Source organism: Periplaneta americana, chromosome 14 (genome assembly GCF_040183065.1).
Source record: "Periplaneta americana isolate PAMFEO1 chromosome 14, P.americana_PAMFEO1_priV1, whole genome shotgun sequence".
In the NCBI taxonomy this organism is placed as follows: Eukaryota; Metazoa; Arthropoda; class Insecta; order Blattodea; family Blattidae; genus Periplaneta; species Periplaneta americana.
This window is the reverse complement of record NC_091130.1, coordinates 142,109,392-142,136,712: the sequence shown is the minus strand read 5'-3', so window position 1 is coordinate 142,136,712 and position 27,321 is coordinate 142,109,392. Positions and strand designations below refer to the sequence as shown.

General features: G+C 36.8%; 1 protein-coding gene across 2 annotated transcripts in view; it reads left to right on the top strand.

Moving 5' to 3' along the window:
• The window catches only part of Serinc (serine incorporator TMS1), a 57,597-nt gene that overhangs the window by 13,605 nt on the left and 16,671 nt on the right, over positions 1 to 27,321 (top strand). The window contains exons 4-8 of one of the 2 annotated variants that reach the window (XM_069846190.1): positions 5,709 to 5,918; positions 7,676 to 7,760; positions 10,003 to 10,186; positions 12,199 to 12,390; positions 17,658 to 17,696. In XM_069846190.1, coding sequence (XP_069702291.1) covers positions 5,709 to 5,918; positions 7,676 to 7,760; positions 10,003 to 10,186; positions 12,199 to 12,390; positions 17,658 to 17,696 — 710 coding nt within the window. The remainder of the gene's footprint in view (positions 1 to 5,708; positions 5,919 to 7,675; positions 7,761 to 10,002; positions 10,187 to 12,198; positions 12,391 to 17,657; positions 17,697 to 27,321) is intronic. The other variant, XM_069846191.1, reaches the window with a different exon arrangement.

Genomic DNA, 27,321 nt, shown 5'->3' with positions numbered 1-27,321 from the left:
AGGTATAAGTACACTAATCTTCCATCTATCTGGAATCTCCATGTTTATAATTATCCTCTTCAAAAGCTTAGTAAATTCTTTCAATAATTGTCCTCCATATTTAATTAGCTCATTATAAATTCCATCTGGGCCTGGTGTCTTCCTGGTTTTCAGTTTAGTTAAAAGCTGTTTCTATATCAGAGTCAGATATCTTAAGACTGGTTCACAATGAACCGAGAACGGAAACGGTAACGAGAACGAGAACGGAAACATTGTTAAAATATATGTATTTAAATGTAAGGATTCACAATTAACTATTGTGAATGCACACATTTAAATGCATTTATTTTAACATTATTTCCATTCTCATTCTCGTTGTTTTCATTCCCGGTTTATTGTGAATCAGCCTTTAGTTGGTGTCTCATTAATAACTGATTGAGGTTCCAGTCTGTGGGTGGCTTCATCATTCAGTTTGTACAGATTAGTAAAATGTTAAATCCATGTATCTGATGTAACTATTGGTAACTTCACCAATTCTTTCAATTCTGTTCTACTATTCCTAATCATCCTCCATATTTGCTTCTGTTGACCATAGAAATCTCTCTCCAAAAATTTGGTTTTTGATTCCCAATATTCTTCTTTTATTTGTTTTACATCGTTATTTACTTTTTTCTTATGATTTTGTACTCTGCATATTTTTGTTGTCTTTCAATTGGATCTCGTGTTCTTACATATTCCAAATAACTTCCTCTTTTCTCCCTTATGGTATTCAAGGTCGATATTTATTTATTTATTTATTTATTTATTTATTTATTCTGGTGTAGTTAAGGCCATCAGGCCTTCTCTTCCACAACACCAGGAATACAAATACAATAATATAAATAAACAGAAATAAATACACTATAATATACAAAGTAAAGCTGCTCAAGAAATAAAGAGAGAGAAAAAAAACACTATAAACAAAGTAAAGCCACACAAAAATATACAGGTTGCAGTCACACAAACTTTAAATGAGTGATTAAGTATCATAATTAATTCCATCCTAACTAATTAACTAACATAAACAAGAAACTTGCAATTTTAATCTAGGTTAAAAAGAAAAAAAAAACACAAATCAATACTTCTAGCAATACCTAAAAAACATTAACTAAGACAAAATTTTCCAATTTAATTTTGAATTGTGATAAAGTCCGGCAGTCCCTGACATCATTAGGTAACGAATTCCAGAGGCGAGGTATTTCTACAGTATAGGAAGATGAGTATAAAGACGTTCTATGATGAGGGATAGAAAGAAGTGCTTGATGTCGGTTTCGAAGAGTTGTAAGAAATTGAAAGCGCGATAACAGATATTTCGGAGTAGAAGTATGCATGATTCTAAACAGAAGAGACAGTGAATGTATTGTTCTTCGTTCCTTCAGACGCACCCATGAAAGTAACTGGAGGGAAGGTGTTATATGGTCAAATTTACGAGTATTGCAGATGAATCGTATGCACACATTATGAACACGTTGTAGTCTCTCAGCTAAGCGTGAACTTACATTAGTTAGCAAGGAATCGCAATAATCAAAATGGGGCATTACAAGCGTCTGAATAAGATTCTTTTTTAGACTAAGTGGTAGAAATTCTTTCATATGAAACAAGGAGTGAAGTTGAGAAAATATTTTTTTGCAAATGTGTGTTACTTGAGTATTCCAATTTAGATCGCTATCCATAAAAATGCCAAGATTTTTAACGGTTTCACTGTATTTAACAATAATCCCATTCAATATTATATGTGGTATAGTACTGCTATCAAGAGTGCTTCGTAGACGATTATGCCCCATTACGATTGCTTGCGATTTCTCTGGATTTAACCTTAATCCAAATTTGTGTGCCCACAGTGAAATCGAATTCAAGTCTTCGTTTATTTTGTTTACTGCGTCACTAGTCTCGTCAGGGTGGAAATGCAAATAAATTTGCAAGTCGTCAGCATACATATGGTATTTGCAGTGTTTTATCATATTAGTCACGTCATTAATATAGATCATGAAGAGTAAAGGTCCGAGAACTGATCCTTGTTGAATTCCAGATTTCACGACACACCATTTTGAAGAATAATCGCATGCAATGACACATTGTTGACGGTCGCGAAGGTAGGATTCAAACCAAGTAACAGAACTTTCAGAAAGATTCAGAAGTCTTAATTTACATAATAGAAGGTCCGTGTCAACTGTATCAAATGCCTTACTGAAGTCAAGTAATGTCAGTAATGTTAATTTACGTTCATCCGTGGCTTCACGTATATCCTCATTCACTTTTAGTAGTGCTGTAGTCGTACTATGTCCATTTCTGAACCCGGATTGGTATTCGTCCAGTAAGGCATGTTCGGTTAGATAGTTCATTAGTTGTTTGTGAACAATACGTTCCAGAGCTTTTGATAGGGCAGGTAGGATACTAATTGGACGGAAATCATTTGCACATAATGGGGTTTTGATTTTAGGGATCGGACGGATAAAGGCTTTCTTCCAGAGGTTCGGGTAGGTAGAAGTTATGAGTGAGGCGTTGAATATATGTGTTAATGTCGGCAGTATTATGTCCAATATTTTCTTCAATAATATTATACTAATATTATCCACACCTTCAGCTTTAGAAGTAATACGTTTTATTGTCGCTCTTACTTCAGTTTCTGTGACATAAGTGAAGTAAAATATTTCTCTATCCGGAATTGGAGTCATTTGTAATTCGTTAACTGTCTGCTGTTTGTCGACCGTATCCAAGGTTATTGACTGTACAGTTGCAAAATGGTCATTTAGTTCGTCAAGAGAAACTGGCACACTGTCTACCTGAGTCCTGGGATTTCCTAAACCAATTGTCCGTAGGTTTCTCCACAGATTGGAAGGGTCAGCTCCCCCCTTCAAGATGTTATGAAAATGTCTCAGTTTTGCGTTTCTAATGGCTTGAGTAGTTCTGTTACGTAAGAGTTTATAATAATTATAAGAGATTTCTGTCTTGTCATGTTTAAACGTTTTGTATGCAGCGTTTCTGTCCATAATCATACTACGTATGTCAGCAGTCATCCATGGTGCTGGTGTCCTTTTTACGCGTTTAGATTTGATAGGAGCATGCTTGTCATATAAATTTATAATGTATTCATTTAGTTTAACAAGTTTCTCGTCAACAGTATGTAAGGTCCATATTGAGTCCCAGGGAATCTTCATTGCGTCTTCAAGTAGTTGGGTTTCATCAACACGTTTCAAGTCACGGTACCTTATGAGTTTAGGCGTGGGCTTGGGACACTTCAAGGAATATACTAGATAAATAATATCATGGTACGAAATTCCCGAAGCAGCACATTGTCCATGTTTTTGTACTTTGTCTGCATTCTTCGTAATAATTAAGTCTAATAGGGATTCGGAAGATTGGGTATGGTGGGTGGGTTCAAGGGGAAGGACTGCTAGATCAAGAGCCTGGAACATGGTCAATAGATGTCTAGTGTAGTTCGAATCAGAGGCTAACAAATTTGTGTTAAGATCACCCATTATTAAGACGTGTTCATAATCTGTGATGAATTCCAACAACGATCTCTCGATCTCTGCAATATCGTTAATCTTCGGGGGTTGGTAAATTACACAAATAAGACATTTCTGAAAGCTTGTCGAGACTTCTACAAATAGCATTTCAGGTTTTCCGGCATACTCGCCAGGAGATGTGTATATTATTCTGGGATTGAGATCTGATCTAACATATGCAGCAACGCCGCCCCCTTGTTTATTTAAACGATCATTTCTCAATAGCGTATAACCATCTAGGTGTAGTGTCGCTGAGGATAATGTAGGCTTTAGCCAAGATTCAGAGATGAGAAGAGCATGCAAATTCTGATTCGAGAATATGGATTGAATTTCGTCAAAGTGTGCAACCAAACTCTGAGCGTTAATATGGGCTACGTGAAGGAATGAAGATTTCTTGGAAAATGCTGTTGTTAAAATGTTGAATGCTTCAGGGTGAGAGAGAGGGTTCTGGTTAGCAGGTATAGGGGAATGGAGTGAGTGAAGGTCATTGTATAATGTTCTGTCAGAGACAACCGGATTATTACTGTCAAGAATCAGGGTATCCAACTTAAAGGAAAGAAAAAAAAATGTTATATAAAAATATGAAGTTGCTACAAATAAAGATTTCCTATTAATTAATAACTTAGCTACAATTAAGTTCAAATAAATAAAGATGAATAAACACTACTGGCACTAACAAGTATGAATAAGTGGTTTAGACTTTAGTAATTTAGAATATGATATAACTTAGAAGAGAATAAAATTTAGTAAAGGCAGACAAAAGAAAGGAGACAGGAAATGCGTCAACTGATCAGTTAATATATGTTCCTTGTCGTCATCTAACAGATCCTTAATTTGCGGAGGCACAGGATGTAAATTTTAGGTTCCTGTCATTGTTGTTTGTGATAAACTACATCCTGACATACAAATACTTTAACATCCCACTTTAGACTTTCCTTTTGAACAGGATAGTTCTATTTTAAAACGTACCACTCCTTTTTCTCTTCCATTAGGTTAAGGTATGCATCGACTTTTGAAGTAAAAATTTACAATTTCCCCTCAATTTAATTCAAAATTCACTTACTACTTTCTTACAGTTAAATGAAAGGAATGCAAAAGGAAACAGAAAAAAAATTAAATTTTGGGGGTACAGGGCAAAAATTTTGTGAAAAAAAATCGTATATTCTTTCGGCAAGCATTTTTTCGCTTCTAATTGACCTAGATCAGTGGTCGTCAGCACTCGCTGAAATGGGTTATAGGTAAGCAGTGCAGCGATCTGATGACCGCTGACCTAGATCATTAATTTTTTCACCAAAGTGATCCCTAAACAGTGAAGAATGTTGTAGCCTAGAATGGACTTAATAGCGTTTCTCACTTATTTTTTATGTAATTTTTTCTAACGTGTAAACAATGTTTTTTATTTTATTTTTATTTATTGAGAAACAGTAGAGAGACAGTACGATTAGGGAAAACACAGGAATTTTACTGGAAGCTAGTAAAGAGATAGGTTTGGAAGTAAATCCCGAAAAGACAAAGTATATGATTATGTTTCGTGACGAGAATATTGTACGAAATGAAAATATAAAAATTGGTAATTTATCTTTTGAAGAGGTAGAGAAGTTCAAATATCTTAGAGCAACAGTATGAGTTATGAAGGAAATGCTTCATCACTGCACATTTTGAGTTTTGAAAAAAAAAAGTATATATACATATATATATATATATATATATGTATAATTTTTTAAAATCGTAAAAATATTTTTTTTCATATAGCAGAAGGACAGTGTTCTACACATACCAATTTTCATTATTGTACAAGATACAGTAATGGAGGAAAAACATGTTGAATATTTCCACAAATTTTACTGCTGTAAGCTGTACCTAACCCCTTAAGCAGCAGCAACTCTTACTTTAGTGTATTTGTGTGGTGTGTGTAAATGTAGTGATATATTAGGTCTGGTCACGCATTCTTAATCCACCTTGTAACTAATTATATCATCATTGTCATAGTTTTCTTCATCCAGGTTATGGCAACTCCCAGAGGAAATTGTATTTCGGATTTTTCGTTATGTGCTGTATTGAATCAATTTCAAACCTTTTTGACACCCAAGTCTTATTTTGATATCTATTTTATTACCTGTGTACGTATTTCTTTAATTTTAGTATATATTTATTTTAAGGTATTGTGTATTTTTATCATAGATTTTGGGCAATCAAATACTTGCTGGTGATTGGTGGAATTGTTGGTGCATTCTTCATCCCAGAAGGCTCATTTGGTACAACTTGGATGTATTTCGGCATGATTGGAGGCTTCTTGTTTATAATCATCCAGTTGATTCTGATAATTGACTTTGCTCACTCTTGGGCCGAGAGATGGGTTGGCAACTATGAAGAAACTGAATCCAAGGCTTGGTAAGTCTAATTACCGATATGTATTTTAATCGAAAATGTAGGGGAGACTGTTGTACCTTTAGCATAGTGTACCTTTGAACATTTTTTGTTTTTTAATTTTTGCTGCTACCTAGAGGACTCGAACTGAAGTAGATTGTAGAGAAAGCCCCTAAGTAGCTCTGGTCGTAGTTTGTTTGATTTACTGCAAAGTGTGAGTTCTGTGGACAAAAGAAGTTTTTTTGGTACCAAAAGTAAACATTTCGTCCATTGATATGTTTTCTAACACAAAACCAGATTGTATTTGTTACTATCTTTCAAGTACAGTGTGTTCACTATCATCTGGTGAGTAATAACATATTTTAATTTCCATGATTTATTCGAATCTATAGTTTTGGGAGTCATATTTGTTTATGTACTCTCTTGTACCTTGGAACACAAAACATCTTGTACCGTGGAACATGTTCTAAGGTACACGATACTATCGGTTTTTGTTTTTCTTTTATTTTAAGATCATGTTACGAAGTAAATCTGGAGTTACATGCCTCCAATTGATACGGATGTCTTGAAGAAAACTGTTCAAGCAGTTATTGCTCCTTCAGGAAATAAAATCTCAATCAGAGAAGCCTGCTCTGGTTTATAATGGCAAATACATTTTAAATATAATTGTCAGTTTTTACAGCTTATATTCCCACCTACATTTCATGTGTTCCAACTTAAAAGAGGGTATGTTTCAAGGTACATGAACCTGTTGTACCTTTGAACACATTACATTATCCCTTCATTTTATTTTTTCCATCCTTAATCGATGTGTAGAACAGGAAAATACATACAGGAAGTTGTAAAGGAATCTTCAATAATTATTTCAAGAATTTTTTCATTAAAAAATTTAATTTCCCAAAATTAAAAAAAAAAAAATAAAATGTTGTTGTTGTTTTCTAATGCCAGGCATTTGACAATAAAGTCATTTGACCTCTTGCACTCCAATATTTTTCAAAGATATTATCATGGCTGCAAAAAGGTATCTGTCGGATACAGGGGGGAGAGCCATTAATCCTTCCCATTGAAGGCTTTAAGGAACCAACCTGGACAAATACCCAATGTCCCATCCCTACCTTCCCGTGGTGCAGCTGTTAGTAAGCATAATTTTACAAGCTGAACTAAAGGGAGGGGCTACTCATCCATTAGCACTGGTCAGCTTGATGAGTTAATGACTGAATTTGGTATAATTTTCCTCTATCCAATACCTAATTCTCTCTTTACCCTTTCTTATCCAGCCCTCTGACTGAACTCTTACTTTCTTCGACCCCAACGGCATTAGAGCATTCGAGGCCTAGGGGTTCATTTCACTTTCCTTCCTCCTCTTTCTACTTTTCTGTTCCTAGTGCTGACCTGCTATGGCACTAAAATCGTCCTCCAGTGGCTTAAGGAGGGAAAGCTGATGATCAACAAGATCTCCCAGCTAGGTCCAGTGGACCCGTCGACCAACAGCAGGTGTGGTCCTCCAGACATTCTGGGGGTTGTGTGTGAATGAAGTAGCCACCAAAACGTTAAAATATGGTGTTCACTTAAATCGGCTACAACTTGCCATTTAACTCCAATATGAAAAAAATAAAATGTGGAAAGTGTTTAAAGGTACAACAGTCTCCCCTACTTTTAGATTTGTTTGTAAATATCTTGAAACTGTATCTTACATCTTCATCATCTGTTTTTGTGAATCAGTTATAATTCTGAATGTTTTAATGATAATTTACATTAATGGTTATGTCTGTGGTTTACAGGTATGCTGCGTTGCTGATTTTCACATTACTGAACTATGCATTGGCGATCACTGGAATAGTGCTACTGTTCGTCTACTTCACTTTGGTAATTATGTTTAAAATTATTGTTTTCTTTAGAATAACTTAATACAATGTCTTATGGTACATGTACAAGGTGCGGCAGAGGAATCGGACGATTTTCAAATGGAAATAACTCAGTATTTATGTCTATTAGAACAAATCTATTACTGCCAAAAAAACTGGCTATGTATGCCATTTTGTTGACATACATTTAGATTGTCTTGAAAACTACGTCCTTCAGATGGTGTCCGTCTCTCTCTATGCGCTCTTCAAGTCTTTCCCTGAAGTTGCGTGTCGCTCTTTCCAACATTTCGCCATCAATGTTGGCGATTTCCTGGGCAATGACAATCTTCAGGTCATCAGTTGTTCGGGGTCTGTTTATTTACACTTTGGACTTCAGGTGACCCCACAGAAAGTAATCACAGACGATAAGGTCAGGCGAGCGGAGAGGTCAGGGAATGTCGCCACGCCGAGAAATGATGTGGCCTGGAAACATGCAGCGCAGAACTGTGATTGAATTCTCTGCCATATGAGCCATGCGGAGAACTGTCATTGAATTTTCTGCCGTATGAGCCCTGGCACCATCTGATTTCTGATTACAAATCTAGCAGGTTTTTGTTCTGAAGTTGGCTCCCTGAAGTTACTAGATGAATGTAGTGGAGGAGAATTTCAATTTACATAAATACTCATTTTACTTTCAAATCCATTTTTGTGTGTTTATTTTTCTTGATCCAACAGCAACTTTTTTATGCCAAATATGTTGTTGTTGTTTTCTAATGCCAGGTGTTTGACAATAAAGTCATTTGACCTCTTGCACTCCAATATTTTTCAAAGATATTATCATGGTCAGCCACTGAAGCACAGATTTTGAGGTGTTCCGAATCCATTTCTTGGTTTGAGTTGCACAATGGGCAGTTAGGGGACTGATATATTCCAATTCTATGCAGGTGTTTGGCCAAACAATCATGGCCTGTTGCCAATCTAAATGCATCTACATACGATTTTCGTGGTAAATCGGGAATTAACTGTGGATTATGATGCAGAGAGTTCCATTTTTTCCCTTGAAATTGTGTTATCAAATTTTGTTTGTTGAAGTCTAAGTATGTAGATTTAATAAATCTTTTCACAGAGTAATACATAGATTTAGTAACAGGTCTGTAAGTAGCAGTGCTGCCTTTCTTTGCTAAGGCATCCGCATTCTCGTTTCCCAGGATTCTACAATGGGATGGTATCCATTGGAATACAATTCTTTTATTGAGTGATATTAATTGAGAGAGCATTTTATGCCAAATATTAATCTGTGTTGATTAAATTTTTACTGCAAGTATTTATGAGGTAGCTGCATATTTATTTTATGAGAAATGCTACTAGTTTATTATATATATTTTTTTTCACTAATTATAGGAAAAATAACTTTTTTAAAATTTCAGACAATTTTTTCAAAGTGAATAAAAGTGATATTTTATAAAATGAATACATAGAAATGTTTCTCTATGTTTTGTGACTAACCAAAAAAACAAGCTTAAAAATTGAGATCTTCTAATAAAAACATGGGTTTGAAAATATTTCTAAAAAGAATAGAAAAAAGATATCAAAAGTCAAAAACATTTGGGAGTTCAAGATTTGGATTTTGTTAGTCCTTTACATAGTAAACATGCTCTCAAAATTTGGTAGAAAAAAAAAATCAAAAGCCAAAAACATTTGGGAGTTCAAGATTTGGATTTTGTAGTCCTTTACATAGTAAACATGGAACTCTCTGCATCAAAATGCACAGTTAATTCCCGATTTACCACGAAAATCGTCTGTAGCTGCATTTAGATTGGCAACAGGCCATGATTGTTTGGCCAAACACCTGCATAGAATTGGAATATATCAGTCCCCTAACTGCCCATTGTGCAACTCAAACCAAAAAATGGATTCGGAACACCTCAAAATCTGTGCTTCAGTGGCTAGTCATGATAATATCTTTGAAAAATATTGGAGTGCAAGAGGTCAAATGACTTTATTGTCAAACGCCAGGCATTAGAAAACAACAACAACAACATAGTAAACATGATCTCAAAATTTGGATGAAAGAAAACGGTTAGGAAAAAAATTGTCATTTTTAGTGGAGTGTTCCCTTAATTGTGATCATGCCTTAAGTAGAAATCAATCTTGTTTATAAATAACTTTAGATGATTTATTATTGCAGAATGGTGTATCTATAAATGTGTATGCAGCTTAATTCAAGCTGTTATTGCTAAAAAACGTTCTTTTGTTTTTTGCAGCCAGACGACTGTGCACTAAATAAATTTTTCATCTCATTCAACCTGATCTTGTGTGTTATTGTGAGCGTGACATCCATCCTGCCGAATGTCCAGGAAAGGCAACCACGTTCAGGCCTGTTGCAGTCATCTGTTGTGACTCTTTACATTATGTATCTGACTTGGTCAGCTGTTGCCAACCAGCCCGGTAAGTAAAATTTATATGAATGAATCAGTTAATCAATAAGAGTAAAGAGAGGGTCAACTAAAAGATAGGGGAGCTTTAGAAACTGTATGAACTCAAACTAGTAGACCACTTATTCTACATCATGTGTCTCTGTCCCTTCAACATAGAAAATTTGGAAGAGAAATCTGTGAAAGATGAATGTAACCTACAGATCGGTCTATGTCATTCTCTATGGCACTCGACGGCAAGTGGGCCTGGTGTCAGCACTTGTCATTTCCGATGAAAAGGGTCTGTTACAGTTGCTAGAGTCAGCTATTAAAATTACAGTATTCGTATTGTTTACTAACTTTGACTACAGAAAGTGTTGATCAATAAGTTCCAGGACTGCCTGATAGTAAGCAACACACAGGACATAGGAAACAGAGAAGTTATCAAGAACCAGGGTAACACCTGGAATCTATAGTAAATGCATCACTTGAAAGGTAGAGAAGAAGACGTATATGGAGAGATTCCAGAAAAAATCGCAATAGGTCTTTGGCATGTTTGCATGAAATTATGTGTAGGATCTCAGTTCTTAAAGATAATACTGAACAACAAGAATTTTGCTTCGACTTAAAACAATGTGTCCCTTATGGTTTGACGTGTGCTGAATCCGAAAATTCATCTCTTTCCTTCGTATCACGTAAGGTTTTTAAGATATACTATGATTTCACTTTTCGATAAGCGCTCTCCCAGGAAACATCTGGCGCGAGTTGGGGGTATAAAACAAAACAAAATCTAATGCATTTTATGAGTTTATGACTTATTTCCGGTTTCTTATGGTTGTTGGCATGTTCTTTTGTACTTCTAATAAATAAACAGATATTGGTCCCTTATATTAAGTAAAGTTCATAACAGTTCAAAGTGAGATATATGCAATGAACAAACAAGGGTGTGGTTTTCAGTATTTAAAGAAAACGTTTACCAGTATGAGTGAAGAAAAATTAAAAGAGGGTACTTTTATCGGTCCACAAATTCACAAAGTTATGGCTGACCTTTTGTTCGAAGAAAAAATTTCCATTACAGAAACAGTGGCATGGCGTGCTTTCAAAGACGTTTGCTCAAATTTCCTTGGAAATTCTAGTGCAGACAACTACATAGAAATTGTTGTGGAAACCATGTTAAGTGCATATGACAAAATGGAGTGTAATAAGTCTCTCAAAATACACTTTTTACATTCTCATTTGAATTTCTTTCCTCCTTACTTTGGAGCGGAAAGCGACAAGCATGGGGAAAGATTTCATCAACAAATATCTGAAATGGAAAGGCGATATAAAGGAAGATCATCATCCAGCATGCTTGCAGACTATTGTTGGTTCCTTGTGAAATACAGTCCTGGGTCTAGTTATAAACAGAAGTCATCCAGAAAATTATTTTAAATCTAAGTTCAAATTCTGAGATTTTTCTCATTATACGCATGAAATATTTTCATTGTTGTTGTGTTTGAAACTATGTAACGTCATTTTTGTATCCAGTACACATTTTAAAAATATTATGAGGCATTTTGAATTGTAATTTTATCAGTAGCAGTGAAAAATTAAAAACAAAGTTTTGTCATAAAAATTCATTTCAATTTCCCTGGAAAATGATATGTGATGGGGCAATTTGAATTTTAAATTCAGATTTAGTGCACACATATTAGTAATATTCACCTATTTTTATTTTGGAGCAGGCAAAAAGTAATGATTTGTTGTTCAGTGTAATCTGACGCTGTTTGATAAACTGACTCAACAGGCATGGAAGCAATGATCTTCAGTGACACGCGCATGTATGTTTAACGGTACAATAAACACAAGTGCAGTTCGGAAATATATTGATTGCACCTTGTACTGTGTGTGAATTTTATTTGGTGATTTGGGTTCATCAATTTAAGATAATTTTGATTTGGGATGTCTAAACCAACAGGGAATTTTTTATTGATCAAGTATTTACTCTTCCCATTTTCTTACTCTGTTCTTTATTTTTCATTTGTTGTGTTCGAATTATTGTTACAGATGAAAAATGTAATCCTGGATTCCTGAGTGTTATTGGATTGAAGTCTGAAGGAAAAGCAACTTTCGATACAGAGAGTATTGTAGGACTTGCCATTTGGATGTGCTGTGTTTTGTATTCGTCACTGCGGACTGCATCCAGTTCATCAAAGATCACCATGTCCGAACATGTTCTCGTCAAGGACAACGGAGCTGGTATGTAATATTTTCATTATTTTCATATTTGCAATAGTGAGTAGTATCTGTTTTTCATGGAGAGGAATGGAGAAAGATATACTTTTAATTCTTTAATATTTCCTGCCAGACAATATACCGGCTGTATCAGAAATGGTGTTAATACAGACCGAAAGTGGGTTACTTAATATATAGGGTGAGTTAAAAGTCGCTTTCCCCAAACACTTCCTTACATTACTACATTCAATTTACTTTTGACTACACATTCCGTTACAGATTTCGTTCAAAATGGAGGCCCTGTTTCTCGATACACAATTCACAACATTTACACACTGATATACAGATGGCAGAATATAACTCACGATTTTCATTGATTTTCACGGAATGACTGTTCGATTATCTGTTGCAACTAATACAGATCCTGCGGTTTCTGAGCAAAAACATAATTTTTCAGGATACCCCACAGCGGAAAATCGCATGGTATTAGGTCCCATGATCTGCATGGTGAAGCGGAACTCACTATATCAGTGTTTTCACTGGAATCTTTACTTAGTATAGTCCCGACGCTGTTATTTCCGGCGTGACTCCGCCTCTTTGCTTACATCTTAGAAAGTGAAGGCTCTATAAAGTCAAGGTAGGTGGTATCGTTCGCCATTTTTGTTCTTACGTTGCCAAGCTACCATACGAGGAATCTATTTGCCACACCGTTAAACATCATGTCATAGCTCCTATGGTAATAAATCAAATGTAATGTAATTCAGCAAATAATTGAGCGGCAAATAACGTCTTCGTGTGCTTTCTGTGAACGCCAACGAAAGAGCTAAAATGGCGCGCGATTATAGGGGCCTATTATGTATTTATCGAGCCTTAAGGAATGAATCAACGAATCACAAGACGCACACGTTTAAATGTACCCGACCAGCAACGTGATTGGCTGCTGGAAATTAGAGCGACGGGACTATAGTTAATAAGTTCAGATATGATACCCAAAAAATATTGTGTCTCCCTTTATTTTCTTTCCTCCTAAATCATTTAACAACAACATTCAAACAAAGTAACAAGAATTTCTTGGATATTTGAACAATTAGTAATCAATTAAAAATAGAGTCTTTAAGATTTCCTTTATCTCATACAACAAGAGCTTTAGCACACTATTCATTAAAACTCTCTCAATTCAACATGACCCATAACAACAGTTACAACCTTCAGACTTCCGGTGTAACTCTATTACATACCAACATCTACCCAAGCACGATCCATCTGTCCACATTAGTTGGATTTCTCCTCTTAAACCACCTGTATCAGGTCCCAGTGTCCAACTGCCCTCTGTTCTGATCATACTCTCCCTATCACCGCTCCGCCTCAACGATCCACGTGGGGGCGGAAACCGATCGATGCATGCGCCGAAAAATAATCAAACTGCTACACTGAAAGTCAGCTTTGTAAACACACATATTCAGAAATTATACCAAAATTCACATTCTGTTGGATTACAAAATAACCGTCCAAACATATCGTTACAGTAGCCATTCTGTTGTGCCACGATGGCCAATCCATTCATGAAATTGCTGGTTCAAGAAGTCTCTCACCCCTACACCAAAATGAGGTGGTGCTCCATCCTGTTGTCATATCAACTGCATATCAATAAAACGAGAGCTGTTTTCAAGACATGACATCGGAAAAACAGTTGACGCATTAATGTTGTTGCCAACTCACCACTTATTACACCAGCTGTTCGTTTATTCAAGTTATGACATCTGTATATGTGTACTAGTATGAAACCTAAGAAACGAATATTGGGGAAAGCGACTTTTGACCACCTTGTAGTTAAGCCAGAAATGCATCATATGAGCACTAGAGGTCAGCAAAGTTTTGTTTAGTGCTATTGTTCCTATGACGCTATGATATTCATAAATGTACTTCTGTTATGGAGAAGGACTTCGTTTTTAATCGCTGCATGCTTAATGTGAGTGGTAAAGGTGGCCGTCATTGTCAATACAAACTATCACACTTCCAAAGAAATACTTATTGTGAGCCCTTATTTTTTGCCTTCCGATCTCAATGGATGGCAGATCTGATCATATCTTCGAGAAGTTTTGCCAGAGCTCTTGCAAGTTGTATGACTTGAGGCTTTCCAGGCGTTTGATGTAGAATAACTCTTCTCGGGTTCTCAGCCAGGTGAGTTGGAGATTTGCTTCCAAGCTTTCGACGATTAACTCTGCCATCTTCTTCAGGGAAGATTTCCTGAAGAAGATGGCAGAGCTCATCGTCAGAAGCTTGGAAGCAAATCTCCAACTCACCTGGCTGAGAACCCGAGAAGAGTTATTCTCTTGGAAGATGTTCCATTGGCAATACGTCACCAGATATGATACCAGCACGATGGAGCTCGATATTGATATTCACGATCAAGCAAATAACACCTTTGGCAACAACTGGATTTGATGTGGTGGCTCAGTATTGTGACCTCCTCGATCTCCAGATCTCACATTGCTTCTTCCTCTGAGTTTACATGAAGAGTCTGATTTATGAAACTTCAGTGCAGTCAGAAGAAAATCTTATAGGAAGAGTAGTTGCAGCAACTGCACACATCAGAAAACATCCAGATATCTTTCAAGGACTTCAGCAGATCATCATCTGGAGGTACAAGTTATGCATTGAAGTCAATGGCTGCCATTCCAAACATCTTTTGTAATGTTAATACATTACATGAACCAGCCCATCTGCGTAACAGAAGTACATTTGTGAATGTAGTGTCATTTGATTAGTACACAATGAATGACAATATGAGACAGGAATAACACCTGAGTGCTCATTTTTATAGTGTGCATATTGATTTATTTATTATTTTGTTGATGTCCTTGTTTTCCTGCTTAAGGTTATCATTACCCCGAACTGTACTATTATAACATTGGGTAAACATTATTAATTTCTTAATCTTGGCCTTTATTGGGTGCCTTTGGATGGTTTGAAAATTTTGCGGGCTCAGGTAATACATTTAAAAACATTTACTGACTCAGATCAGGTTTGGGTTCAGAGGTAAACAGGCTGGGATGGGCTTTAAAATTTTGACCTGTGTAGGTCTCTAATTACTAGGATTCTAACATTTCGCTGCAAAATATAATATTGTACTAAAATTATGTAGGCCTGCATCCTTCATATCCTTGTAGGTTCCTGCATTACCAGAGATAGTGTTGAAATGGATTATAATTGACATTATTGTTTTTTGAAGAAAGATTGTATGAAACACTTGATCTATTACACATTACATTTAAAGTACGAGGGTCGTTCCGAAAGTAAAGCCTCCTATTTTTTTATGTTGACCTGTAACATCTGAGCCAATGTTAGTGGTGTTGTAGTAAAGGTTGGACCTTCATGCTAATGTCCTGTTAGTTTGGTTGTCGTATGACAGTGGCAGCAGAACAATCTACCAAAGTAGCATCTGACATAGAGGTGAGTAAGAAACAGAGATGTGTTACTGAATTCCTCACTGCCAAACAAATTGCACCCATTGACATTCATCGGCATTTGCTGAAGGCGTACGGAGACCATACAGTGGATGCGAGCACAGTGAGGCCGTGGGTAGTGTGTCTCAACAGTGGTGAAAATGACAGTCTTTGGGATAGGTGGGGTGTGATTATTTTGGATGCTATGGAGAAACTGTTAATTCTGGCTAAGCCGAAAGCCTGAATTTCCAAAAACAGACCAGAGAAAAAAGCTTTCTCTTGTACCGCGATAAGGCTAGCCTCACACTAGTTTTGCGACCACTTAGCACGTTGAAAAATTTGGCTGCACTGTCCTATGACAACCATTGTATAGTCAGGACTTAGCGCCTTGAGACTTCCATCTCTTTAAGCCTATGAAAGATGGACTACATTGGCAACAACATTTTCTAGAACAAGGTGCCGGTGCAGGTGTTACGTGCTGTCTTTTCTCACTTTATAGATCTCTTGGGAATGGAACAACACGCTTTGATGGAGAAATCATTGCAATAAGTGAAAGTCTCAGGAAGCTTCTATGCCACATCAATAAATTTAAGAATGCAGTTATATTGTCAGACTCCAAAGCAGCTTTTCTATCAATAGTCTCTAAACACACACCTTCATCTCAAACAGCAGAAATAACTAAAATGCTCTCTCAATTAATGTCACTCAATAAAAGAATTGTATTCCAATGGATACCATCCCATTGTGGAATCCTGGGAAACGAGAATGCGGATGCTTTAGCAAAGAAGGGCAGCACTGCTACTTACAGACCTGTTACAAAATCTACGTATTACTCTGTGAAAAGATTTATTAAATCTACATACTTAGACTTCAACAAACAAAATTTGATAACACAATCCCAAGGGAAAAAATGGAACTCGCTGCATCATAATTCACAGTTAATTCCCGATTTACCACGAAAATCGTCTGTAGCTGCATTTAGATTGGCAACAGAATTTGAATATATCAGTCCCCTAACTGCCCATTGTGCAACTCAAACCAAGAAATGGATTCGGAACACCTCAAAATCTGTGCTTCAGTGGCTAACCATGATAATATCTTTGAAAAATATTGGAGTGCAAGAGGTCAAATGACTTTATTGTCTAACATCTGGCATTAGAAAACAATAACAAATTTGCGCCTTCAGACTTCCATCTCTTTGCGCCTATGAAAGATGGACTATGCGGGCAACAACATTTTCCAGACAAGGATGCTGTCATTGCAGCTGTAACAAAGTAGCTTGTCTCTGCTGGTTCAGATTTTTACGAGTGCGGCTTGCAGGCTCTTGTTCATCTCAAGCAAAAATGCATAACGAATGGTGGTGACTATGTGGAAAAATAACTGTATGTAGCTGAAACCTTGCTCTATTTAACTGTATTGTTATGCTCTGTGTATCTGTTGTAGTTTCCAGGAAAATAAATATGAGGCATTACTTTCTGAATGATCCTCATAGCTTTGTAAAAGAAAATAAAACAAGTAGTTTAGTGAATTATGATCAAAGACAGACTCGATTTTATTCTGACGGCTTATTGTATTTGTTTAACACTAAATGCGAGTTAAGAAAAGGGCTAAGAAAAAGGATTTTCAACTCAGTTTGCATATGAAATGTTTTTGTTGTTGTGGCTAACAAATTGAAAATGTAATAGAGATTTTTATATACATTGTATTGCTAAACAAATTAGCTTGATTCATTGATTTTTCCTGTTTAGGTGTCAGTTCAATTTAATATATGTGAGCTTGTAGCCTGCAGTTCTTTAGATACTCATGCTTCTGCCTATCTAACTTTTTTTTTGTTTTCTTCTCCAGTACGCAGCCAGGGAAATCTCTCATTGGTCGATAATGAAGGTATGACTCATCTTCAGTAATGCATCTCTCCCCATGCATTCCCATTTGCTTTCTTTGTTTTATTGATCATCTTTTGTCTCTAATGAGATGTCACATTTTGTTCTGCATTGGGTTAATTTAACATTTGTTTATCTGCCTTATTCACTTCTTGGTTATTGGAATTATAAACCTGATTTCTTTCATAGTAACAGAATAGATAATTGGCTGTGAATATGTCCTTAATTCTGCAGCATGTTTCCTAAGTATTTATGTTAACGTTTTCTATCAAAGGCTGATTTCTGTTGAAGTGTTTCCTGCAAGGGAAGAATTTATGTTTTTTTAAGTAGTGTTTCTTTTACAAACTTGTTCATATAAATTGCATAAAACTGAAACCTATAGTTCGATTTACTATTATTGGTACTTCATCATATCAACTTATGATTTGTATTTGGTAATGTACAATGATAAAATTGACTTCGCAGTTGCTTTTGTCATCATTCTTATTTATCTGTTTTGCCATTTGGCAGTATACATACGAATTTTAGTGTGTGAAGTTGGTTTTCATTGTCTCCAGATAAGGTGGACTATATCATTTCTAGACTCTGCTAGCATAGCTCTGTGAAGAGGGGACATCTGTAATGTGGAATTATTGCCTTGCATAATGAAATAATGACTGTCGGAATTTATTTGTAAATTGAAACAATTTTCCTTATCCTTAAACATATTTGTATTATTTCATTCAAGTTTGATATAATGCCTAGGAAATAGAAATTAAAACTTCGCTGGCAAAAACGTATTATGGCGAACGCCAGTAGGGGAAGTTATCCCCACCCGCGCCGCTCGGCACCTCGCTCGCCTGCTCTCTCTCTCTCTACTGTCTCTCTACTCTCTGCCCCGCTTCGATGGATCATTTGCCTACCACACTGCAATACGCATTAGACAATACGCATTAGACAACTGTCCACAACCACATTGCAATACGCATTAGACAATACACATTAGACAACTGTCCTCAACCACAATGCAATACGCATTAGACAATATGCATTAGACAACTGTCCACAACCACAATGCAATACGCATTAGACAATACACATTAGACAACTGTCCACAACCACAATGCAATACGCATTAGACAACTGTCCACAACCACAATGCTATACACATTAGACAACTGTCCACAACCACAATGCAATACGCATTAGACAATATGCATTAGACAACTGTCCACAACCACAATGCAATACGCATTAGACAATATGCATTAGACAACTGTCCACAACCACAATGCAATACACATTAGACAATATGCATTAGACAACTGTCCACAACCACAATGCAATACGCATTAGACAATACACATTAGACAACTGTCCACAACCACAATGCAATACGCATTAGACAATATGCATTAGACAACTGTCCACAACCACAATGCAATGCACATTAGACAACTGTCCACAACCACAATGCAATACGCATTAGACAATATGCATTAGACAACTGTCCACAACCACAATGCAATACGCATTAGACAATACACATTAGACAACTGTCCACAACCACAATGCAATACGCATTAGACAATATGCATTAGACAACTGTCCACAACCACAATGCAATACGCATTAGACAGTACACATTAGACAACTGTCCACAACCACAATGCAATACGCATTAGACAATATGCATTAGACAACTGTCCACAACCACAATGCAATACACATTAGACAACTGTCCACAACCACAATGCAATACGCATTAGACAATATGCATTAGACAACTGTCCACAACCACAATGCAATACGCATTAGACAATACACATTAGACAACTGTCCACAACCACAATGCAATACGCATTAGACAATATGCATTAGACAACTGTCCACAACCACAATGCAATACGCATTAGACAATACACATTAGACAACTGTCCACAACCACAATGCAATACGCATTAGACAATATGCATTAGACAACTGTCCACAACCACAATGCAATACGCATTAGACAATACACATTAGACAACTGTCCACAACCACAATGCAATACGCATTAGACAATATGCATTAGACAACTGTCCACAACATGTACTATTAACACAACACAACACAACATAATGTAACCTGGTTTTCATTAAACAACATTCACCTGTTAACTTTGCACTGTCCTCGAAGTAACACAATAGTCACCAGAGCCTCGTTTGCTGTTATCAGGACCCGCCAATTTCAGGAAGAAGTACACGTCTTCGGTACGGCTCATCACTACACGTGGTTACGTCTGTACATGAAGCTGGACACGGACACAATGAAGCCCCACCAGCGCGCGTTAACACTTATGCCACCCCCGTAGTCAACCCCTACCAAGCTACGTTCACAAGCCCGCCAGTTTCTACCGATGCCATTCTGTCATTGTCCCCCCGTGCCATTCCATCATTGTCTCCCGTTATGAATCCTTGCAACAACCCTTGGACGATACTGCAAGATGTTATAGGCCCTGCTAACACGTGGCCGAAATGGATACGAAAGTTATTTTGGACGAAAAATTTGCACTATAAGCAAAGGTTCAAACTTGCCCTTTTCGCTTTTGCGAATGGCACTTCAATTCCCCTATTTCTCGATACTCTCAGATTTACTAAAGCATTACAACCGAAACACGAGAGGCATTACATTTCCCTCTATTACATTTCTACAATACATTATGGCAGTTCCCTTAAACATAAATAGATTCATTTTCCCTTCTAACCCTAACTCGCCTCGGTAGCCGAGAGGTCTAAAGCGTGAACAAAAAGCGTGCGTTACATTGTGTTGTGTTGTGTTGTGTTAATAGTACATGTTGTGGACAGTTGTCTAATGCGTATTGCATTGTGGTTGTGGACAGTTGTCTAATGCATATTGTCTAATGCGTATTGCATTATGGTTGTGGACAGTTGTCTAATGCGTATTGCATTGTGGTTGTGGACAGTTGTCTAATGCATATTGTCTAATGTGTATTGCATTATGGTTGTGGACAGTTGTCTAATGCGTATTGCATTGTGGTTGTGGACAGTTGTCTAATGCGTATTGCATTGTGGTTGTGGACAGTTGTCTAATGCATATTGTCTAATGCATATTGCATTATGGTTGTGGACAGTTGTCTAATGCGTATTGCATTATGGTTGTGGACAGTTGTCTAATGCATATTGTCTAATGCATATTGCATTATGGTTGTGGACAGTAGTCTAATGCGTATTGCATTGTGGTTGTGGACAGTTGTCTAATGCATATTGTCTAATGCGTATTGCATTATGGTTGTGGACAGTTGTCTAATGCGTATTGCATTGTGGTTGTGGACAGTTGTCTAATGCATATTGTCTAATGCGTATTGCATTATGGTTGTGGACAGTTGTCTAATGCGCATTGCATTGTGGTTGTGGACAGTTGTCTAATGCGTATTGTCTAATGCGTTACGAACTTTCTCGGATCGAATCTCCCCCCCCTGCGAAGTCGTAAGAAAAAAAAAAGAGAGAGACATTAAGCAAAGAATGAAGAGGGAGAGAGAGGAGAGAGAGACAGGACGAAGTTCCTCTTTTGCTTCGTAGATGTCGTTACTCTTTTTGTTCCACTTTCCTACAGTAGATGTCACCCCACCCTAAACCCCTATTTCCACTCTTTCCCGCTAGGGTGTGTGGTGAACTTGTAGGGGAAAAGTGGAAAGGGGACATGGGCGGAGCTTTGCGTTCGCCGTATTAAGTTTTTCCCACTTCACTTTCTTAAGATGCATTTCATGTATCATATAACCTTTAATATTTGTTCCAGACATTCTAAAATGTTTCTATTGTCAAAATATATCCCCCTTTCCAACATCGCTCTAAAAGGAATATTTCCAAAACTATAAAAGGTTGGTCTACCTTTTAACTTGTTGTTGTTTAGTCAACTGTCTGAAGACAGGTCTGAACCTCGTAAGTGAGCCATTAAGGCATCACTCATGAGTCAACTAGGCCAGGAGATAATGGGGTAGGGTGGCCAGTTCCTTTCCCTCTTTCTCTGATGCATATCGTCAAGTGAGATGTACTGTCTGATAATAGATGTACATATCAGCCAGAACCTCAGTCAGAGGTAGTTTTTACTTCAGTCTTAGAATACTTCCTTCCAACTTGGTTTGTCAATTGGTAAGCCAGTTCAAGCAGTCTAAATTCTGAAAACGTTTTGAACAGTTTGCAACAAATCCCTTTTCTCTACATATTATACAGAATTTATTTAGTCATTGAATTGTTTCAGAGATTTTAAATACGACTATAGACTATATGATACTCGTAGATCTCTTCCTTCAAATATTATTATTAGAATTCAAAATTGTATTTCAAATGGTTTTAATTTTACAAACTTAATGTATTTTGCAAGAAAATATTTTGGACTAATAGCATGCAGGCTAAATGTTGTTCTGAAATATTATATTATTTATACTGTATGAATATCTGTTATAATTTTCTTGCATCTGCTATGGCAGTCCAGTGGCTACAGCACTGGACTCATAATCCTGTGGGCTCAGGTTTGATCCCTGGCAAACTCTTGATTTATAACTTATGTTGGGCAAGTCCATGGTCCAGTGACATGGGTTTTCTCAGATAGCTTTGGTCCCTTTGTGACATCCCAACAAATCTCCATCATCTTACCTCATCACAGGTGTAGCATAGACCAATCTCCTATGGCGCACCCTGGGCAACCACTCTGTCGGTCTACACAACTGGTTTCATATGGGTGAATGACGATTTTTGTGAAAACTAATGCACATAGAATTATTTCAATTCAGAAACAACTAAGTAAACTAAAATAACTCCAAAAGGAAATAACATTTCAATGGATACCTAATCATTGTGGTATACCTGGAAACGAGAAAGTCGAAAATATTTCAAAACAGGCAACATATTTGCAACCAAGACTTCTTCAAGTGATATCTCTATCCAGTGCTTTTGCTTCAGTAAAGTCTCATTTTACAAACCTATGGATCAACAATTGACTCACTTCTGACAAAGGAAAAATTTTACAGTCTGTACAAAAGAAACCAAATAACCTGGAAATGTACAAAAACTTGCCCAGACATTTTCAGACATTTTTAACAAGAGCCAAAACAGGTCACATTGTCACTCAATTGTACCTACACCGATTTCACAATTCTAATAATCCTACTTGTCTGTGGTGTAATAATCATGATGAAGATCTGGAACACATTCTTCTATACTGTCCATCCATAAACCACAAAAGAAGTAAATTAAAATCATCAGTACCAGTTGCAGAAGACACAGCCCTGCAGTATATATTGACTACACCCCACCTCTGGCTACTAGCAACAGGCATCTATAATGAACACTGATCAAAATACCCCTCATTTCTCGTGAAAAACAGCAACTGAATAGACTACAGTGGACTTTATGTTGTCAGCAAACAGCTGGATACATTAAGAAGATTGATTGATAAAAGTTAGATTCTTTATAAAGGAAAATGAAGTGGAAAATATATTCTCTGAAATTAATTTTTCTGTTGGAAATCTCTTTTATACATAGGCCTACATGTGAACAAAGTTTCTTTCCCTTCTCAGAAATCAGCCTGAAAGAAAGTACTGCTTTCAATCATCTTGCTAGTTGTGTAACGAATTACGCTTTGGCATTTGAATTTAGCCTTTTTTCCTTATTTTTCCCGTGAACCTTTTTTCCGTAGTTTCTCTATTCATCATTTTCCTGACAGCACATCTAGTCTGTTTTGTTGTTAGACTGATGCTGTGTTTTGCTGGGGGCTTTGTTAAATTACTACCTGTCGCTTATAACAGACTATAAGTACTTTTTTTTTTTAAATAAGTTTTGAAAGAACAATACTATTTCTTTATGATTGTTTTCTTGTCTTCCCTTGCTTATTGTGGGGACTTGCAGGTTACAAGCTGCATGTTGTGAATTAGTGCTTTTGGCTTGGCTTTCAGACAGTGAACTGTGTTATTTTCCAATCCATGATGCATAATGAATCACTCTTTCAAAACTTTTTTTTTACTATATCAACCTACATTGGTAAATTACTTCAATGATAGTTTTATGTTATGAAACCAGTACAGACTTTTATTGTGTAACATATTTTATAATAATAATGACTTTATTTAACTTGGCAAAATTAAGGCCATAATACTCAGCCAGAAAAATGGAACAGCTATACACGGTGTTTCATAATTCCTATTACAAATTTCTAGGGGTTGTAAAGTTTTATACGATGAAAGAGTAATGGAACGGAGAAAAATTCTCTCCGGCACCGGGATTTGAACCCGGGTTTTCAGTTCTACGTGCTGATGCTTTATCCACAAATCCCGGCGCCGGAGAGAATTTTTCTCCGTTCCATTACTCTTTCATCTATGATGACGCAGAATATCTGCATGGAAATATCATATGTACTTCGGTACATTAAATAATATATATGATATGCGTAAATCACTTGTGATTTAAGACGGCGCTTATTCCGTCGGATCCCGGCCAATTAGTCACTCATAACGAGTGCACCTCAGCACATGTGTGGACTTCAGTCCTTCGTTCATAGACATCTATGATGTAGTGCAGAGGGCAGCCACTAGAGGGAACCCAAGAGTTGGAACTTAAAACTGAGACAATTCTGTCCGACACCGGGGTGGTATCCGGTGTGTCTTAGTGGATAAAGCATCAGCACATAGAGCTGAAAACCCGGGTTCAAATCCCGGCACCAGAGAGAATTTTTCTCCGTTCCATTACTCTTTCATTGTATGATGACGCAGAATATCTGCATGGAAATATCATATGTACTTCGGTACATTACATAATATATGTATAAGATAAAGTTTTGATTAGGAACCCATGTCTGGAAACATATTGTTTCAATGCAAAATAAGTTTGAAGATCAATTTGATTTAAAATCTCCCGCTTCACGGTATGCAAACAAAATGGGCTGAGAGCGACTTCTGCAGTCCCCTGATATCGTGTGTCTTCTATTTACGATCTGTTCTACACAGTAGGCTTTCACATCAGTGAAGATTTGCCACTGGCACTGTCAGTAGATGTGGTTCCAACATGATGGCGCACCCACGCATTTTTCTCTTGCTGTCTGGGAACGTCTCCACCAAACATTCGGGGAAAGGTGGATAGGTCGAGGTGGCTCAACTCCTTGGCCACCACGGTCTCCAGGTTTAACGTCTCTCGACTTTTTTTCTTTGGGGCCACATGAAGAACCTTGTTTATGAGACTACTGTAGAGTCGGAGGAAGATCTCATTTTCTCTAGTGAAGTGGGAGATGTGAAATCAATTCGATCTTCAAACTTATTTAGCATCTACATGATACATTTCTGCACATGGGTTCCCAATCAAAACTTTATCTGCTTAGTCCCTTCTACAACCTCTAGAAGTTTGTAATAGGAATTATGGAACGCTCTGTATGCTAGCATGCTGATGTAGTTTTTGAGATGTCATAATATAATACTCTCTGCTGATTAATTTAAAAGTTCTTTTGTGGTTTTTCTCAGTCTTCATTAAAACTGTGAATTGGTAAAAATAACGATAAAACCATGAAACAATGGAAATTTTGTTTTTAACTCTAAAAATAAAATGTTTCGGTTTTCAAAATCTGTGCTTATTTTGGCCCTATAACGAATTTAAAGGAACCAGCACGTGCGTGAAGCTGCAGCCCTTTAAACTGACACTCAACTGTCATTCTGACAGACTTTGTTCTTCATTCTAACTAATTTTTCTTGTCATTCAGTTCATATTTCGCGCTGTTATGTAGGAGAAAAATGCGTGTGGTAGACCTGTATAGGAAGGAAAGTTATTGATAGTATATTATATCATATACATGCTGTACTTTGATACTCGTTTTCTCGATTTCCCAATTTTCAACATTTTGTAACATTCAAATTGCTCTAATGAATGTAGTTTTTCTCCAATCTCAGTGAAATTTTGTACAAAAGTCCACAAAAGCATGTGAAGTAAACTTACACATGTGTTTTCTTCTGCTGTTGAAAGTATTCAAATCACTGTGTGTTGATAATGTGATAAGTTTTAAAAAATTAACAACTAAAAAGGTAAATTTTTATGGGATCTGTGTAAAAAAAAAATATTTTGATAGAAAAGCCGAGGAACATCTTTTCAGCCTACCTAGTATTTACACCTTGACTTCGCCACTAGTAGATGGTATCTTAAGGTACAGTCACACGTCGCTACTTTTGCAGCGCAACTTTTGTACTGCAGCTGCAAAATTTGCGTGTCATGTTCACACGTAAGCCAAAAGTAGTGCGCTGCACGCTACTTTTCGTGCTGCGCAACCCGAATGCTGCAAAAGTTGGAACTGGAGGTTGCGAGTCTGTTCACACGCAAGGCGCTACTTTTGCAGCCGCAGTCATGCTGCAGGTTTCCATCTCCATGTTGACTTCTCAATATACATTTTGTGGTTATGTTCGCATTGTTAAGAAACTCATGCGAAAGCTTACTTATCTATTATTTGCTTTTCTGTCCTAACTAGTATTCAGAAATTGACATTATTTTTACTTTAAAGCTTTTAAAAACGCCTATATACTTAAATGATAACCAACAGCATATTCACGTAATCAATGTTGGCAACCCTCTTGTTTGAAACTACGCTACAGAAAATTAAAAAAAGTGAATTATATCGTCAGCAAATATGCTCAGACTGTGTTGTGCATTTAATAACTGTTACAAATAATTTATTTTCATCACATCTAACATTAAAATACATCCAAACAATAAAAGTATCATTGGCACATTTGGGTGGCAACACTGGTCGCAACCGCAACAAAGGTTTAAACAAAACCGATATCAAAAATGCTGCGGCTGCAACCCTGAGAACCCTGTTCACATGTCGCTACTTTTAAGCTGCGCGCAGCATGGAAAAGTAGCGGGCAGCAGGTTCAGCAGCCGCTACTTTTCGGGTTGCACCGTTGTTCACACGTCGCAGTACGAGAGTTGCGCAGTTTTTTTGTACTGCATCGCTGCAAAAGCAGCGACGTGTGACCGTACCTTTAGATGTTCTTTTAAAAGCATTCCTATTTGAAAGTCATGATGTTTCTTAAGATAAGCTATATTCTTATCCCTATATCATTGCAGTGAAACCTGGACGAAAGTTGCATGGCAGTTCTTATCTGTATTTTAAAGAAGGTGGAAGAAACGCGCAAGACAAATCCATCGCTCCTACATCTGCCTCTTTCGAGAGTATGTAATTTCAATTTCCTTTTTTCCCCATTCCTTCACTTTTATATTCCAGTTATTCCGTTACGTAAACATTGAGACTGGATTGTGTAATATTACTTTAATTTGTTAAAAAATAAGTCGAATATGCTATAAAAGTCAATTGGAACAAAGACATTTCTATTGATAGAGCAACTAGCTACAGCAGCGAATAGGGATTATAAAGAATGGACACTTCGCGTCGATACCTTTGATGTAGCCGGACGGATTTCAATGACCTTCAAACCAGCTAGAGCGTGAGATTCTGCTTTCTCCATAGAGTTGGCGCTGACATCACACCAGCTAGCAGTCGACACAGCGGAAATATAACACACATAATTAATACATCTAGGTACATTATGTACTCAAATAAAATAAATTGGATCCGTAAAATAATAAATCCGTCATTAACTGTAATGTCTAGAC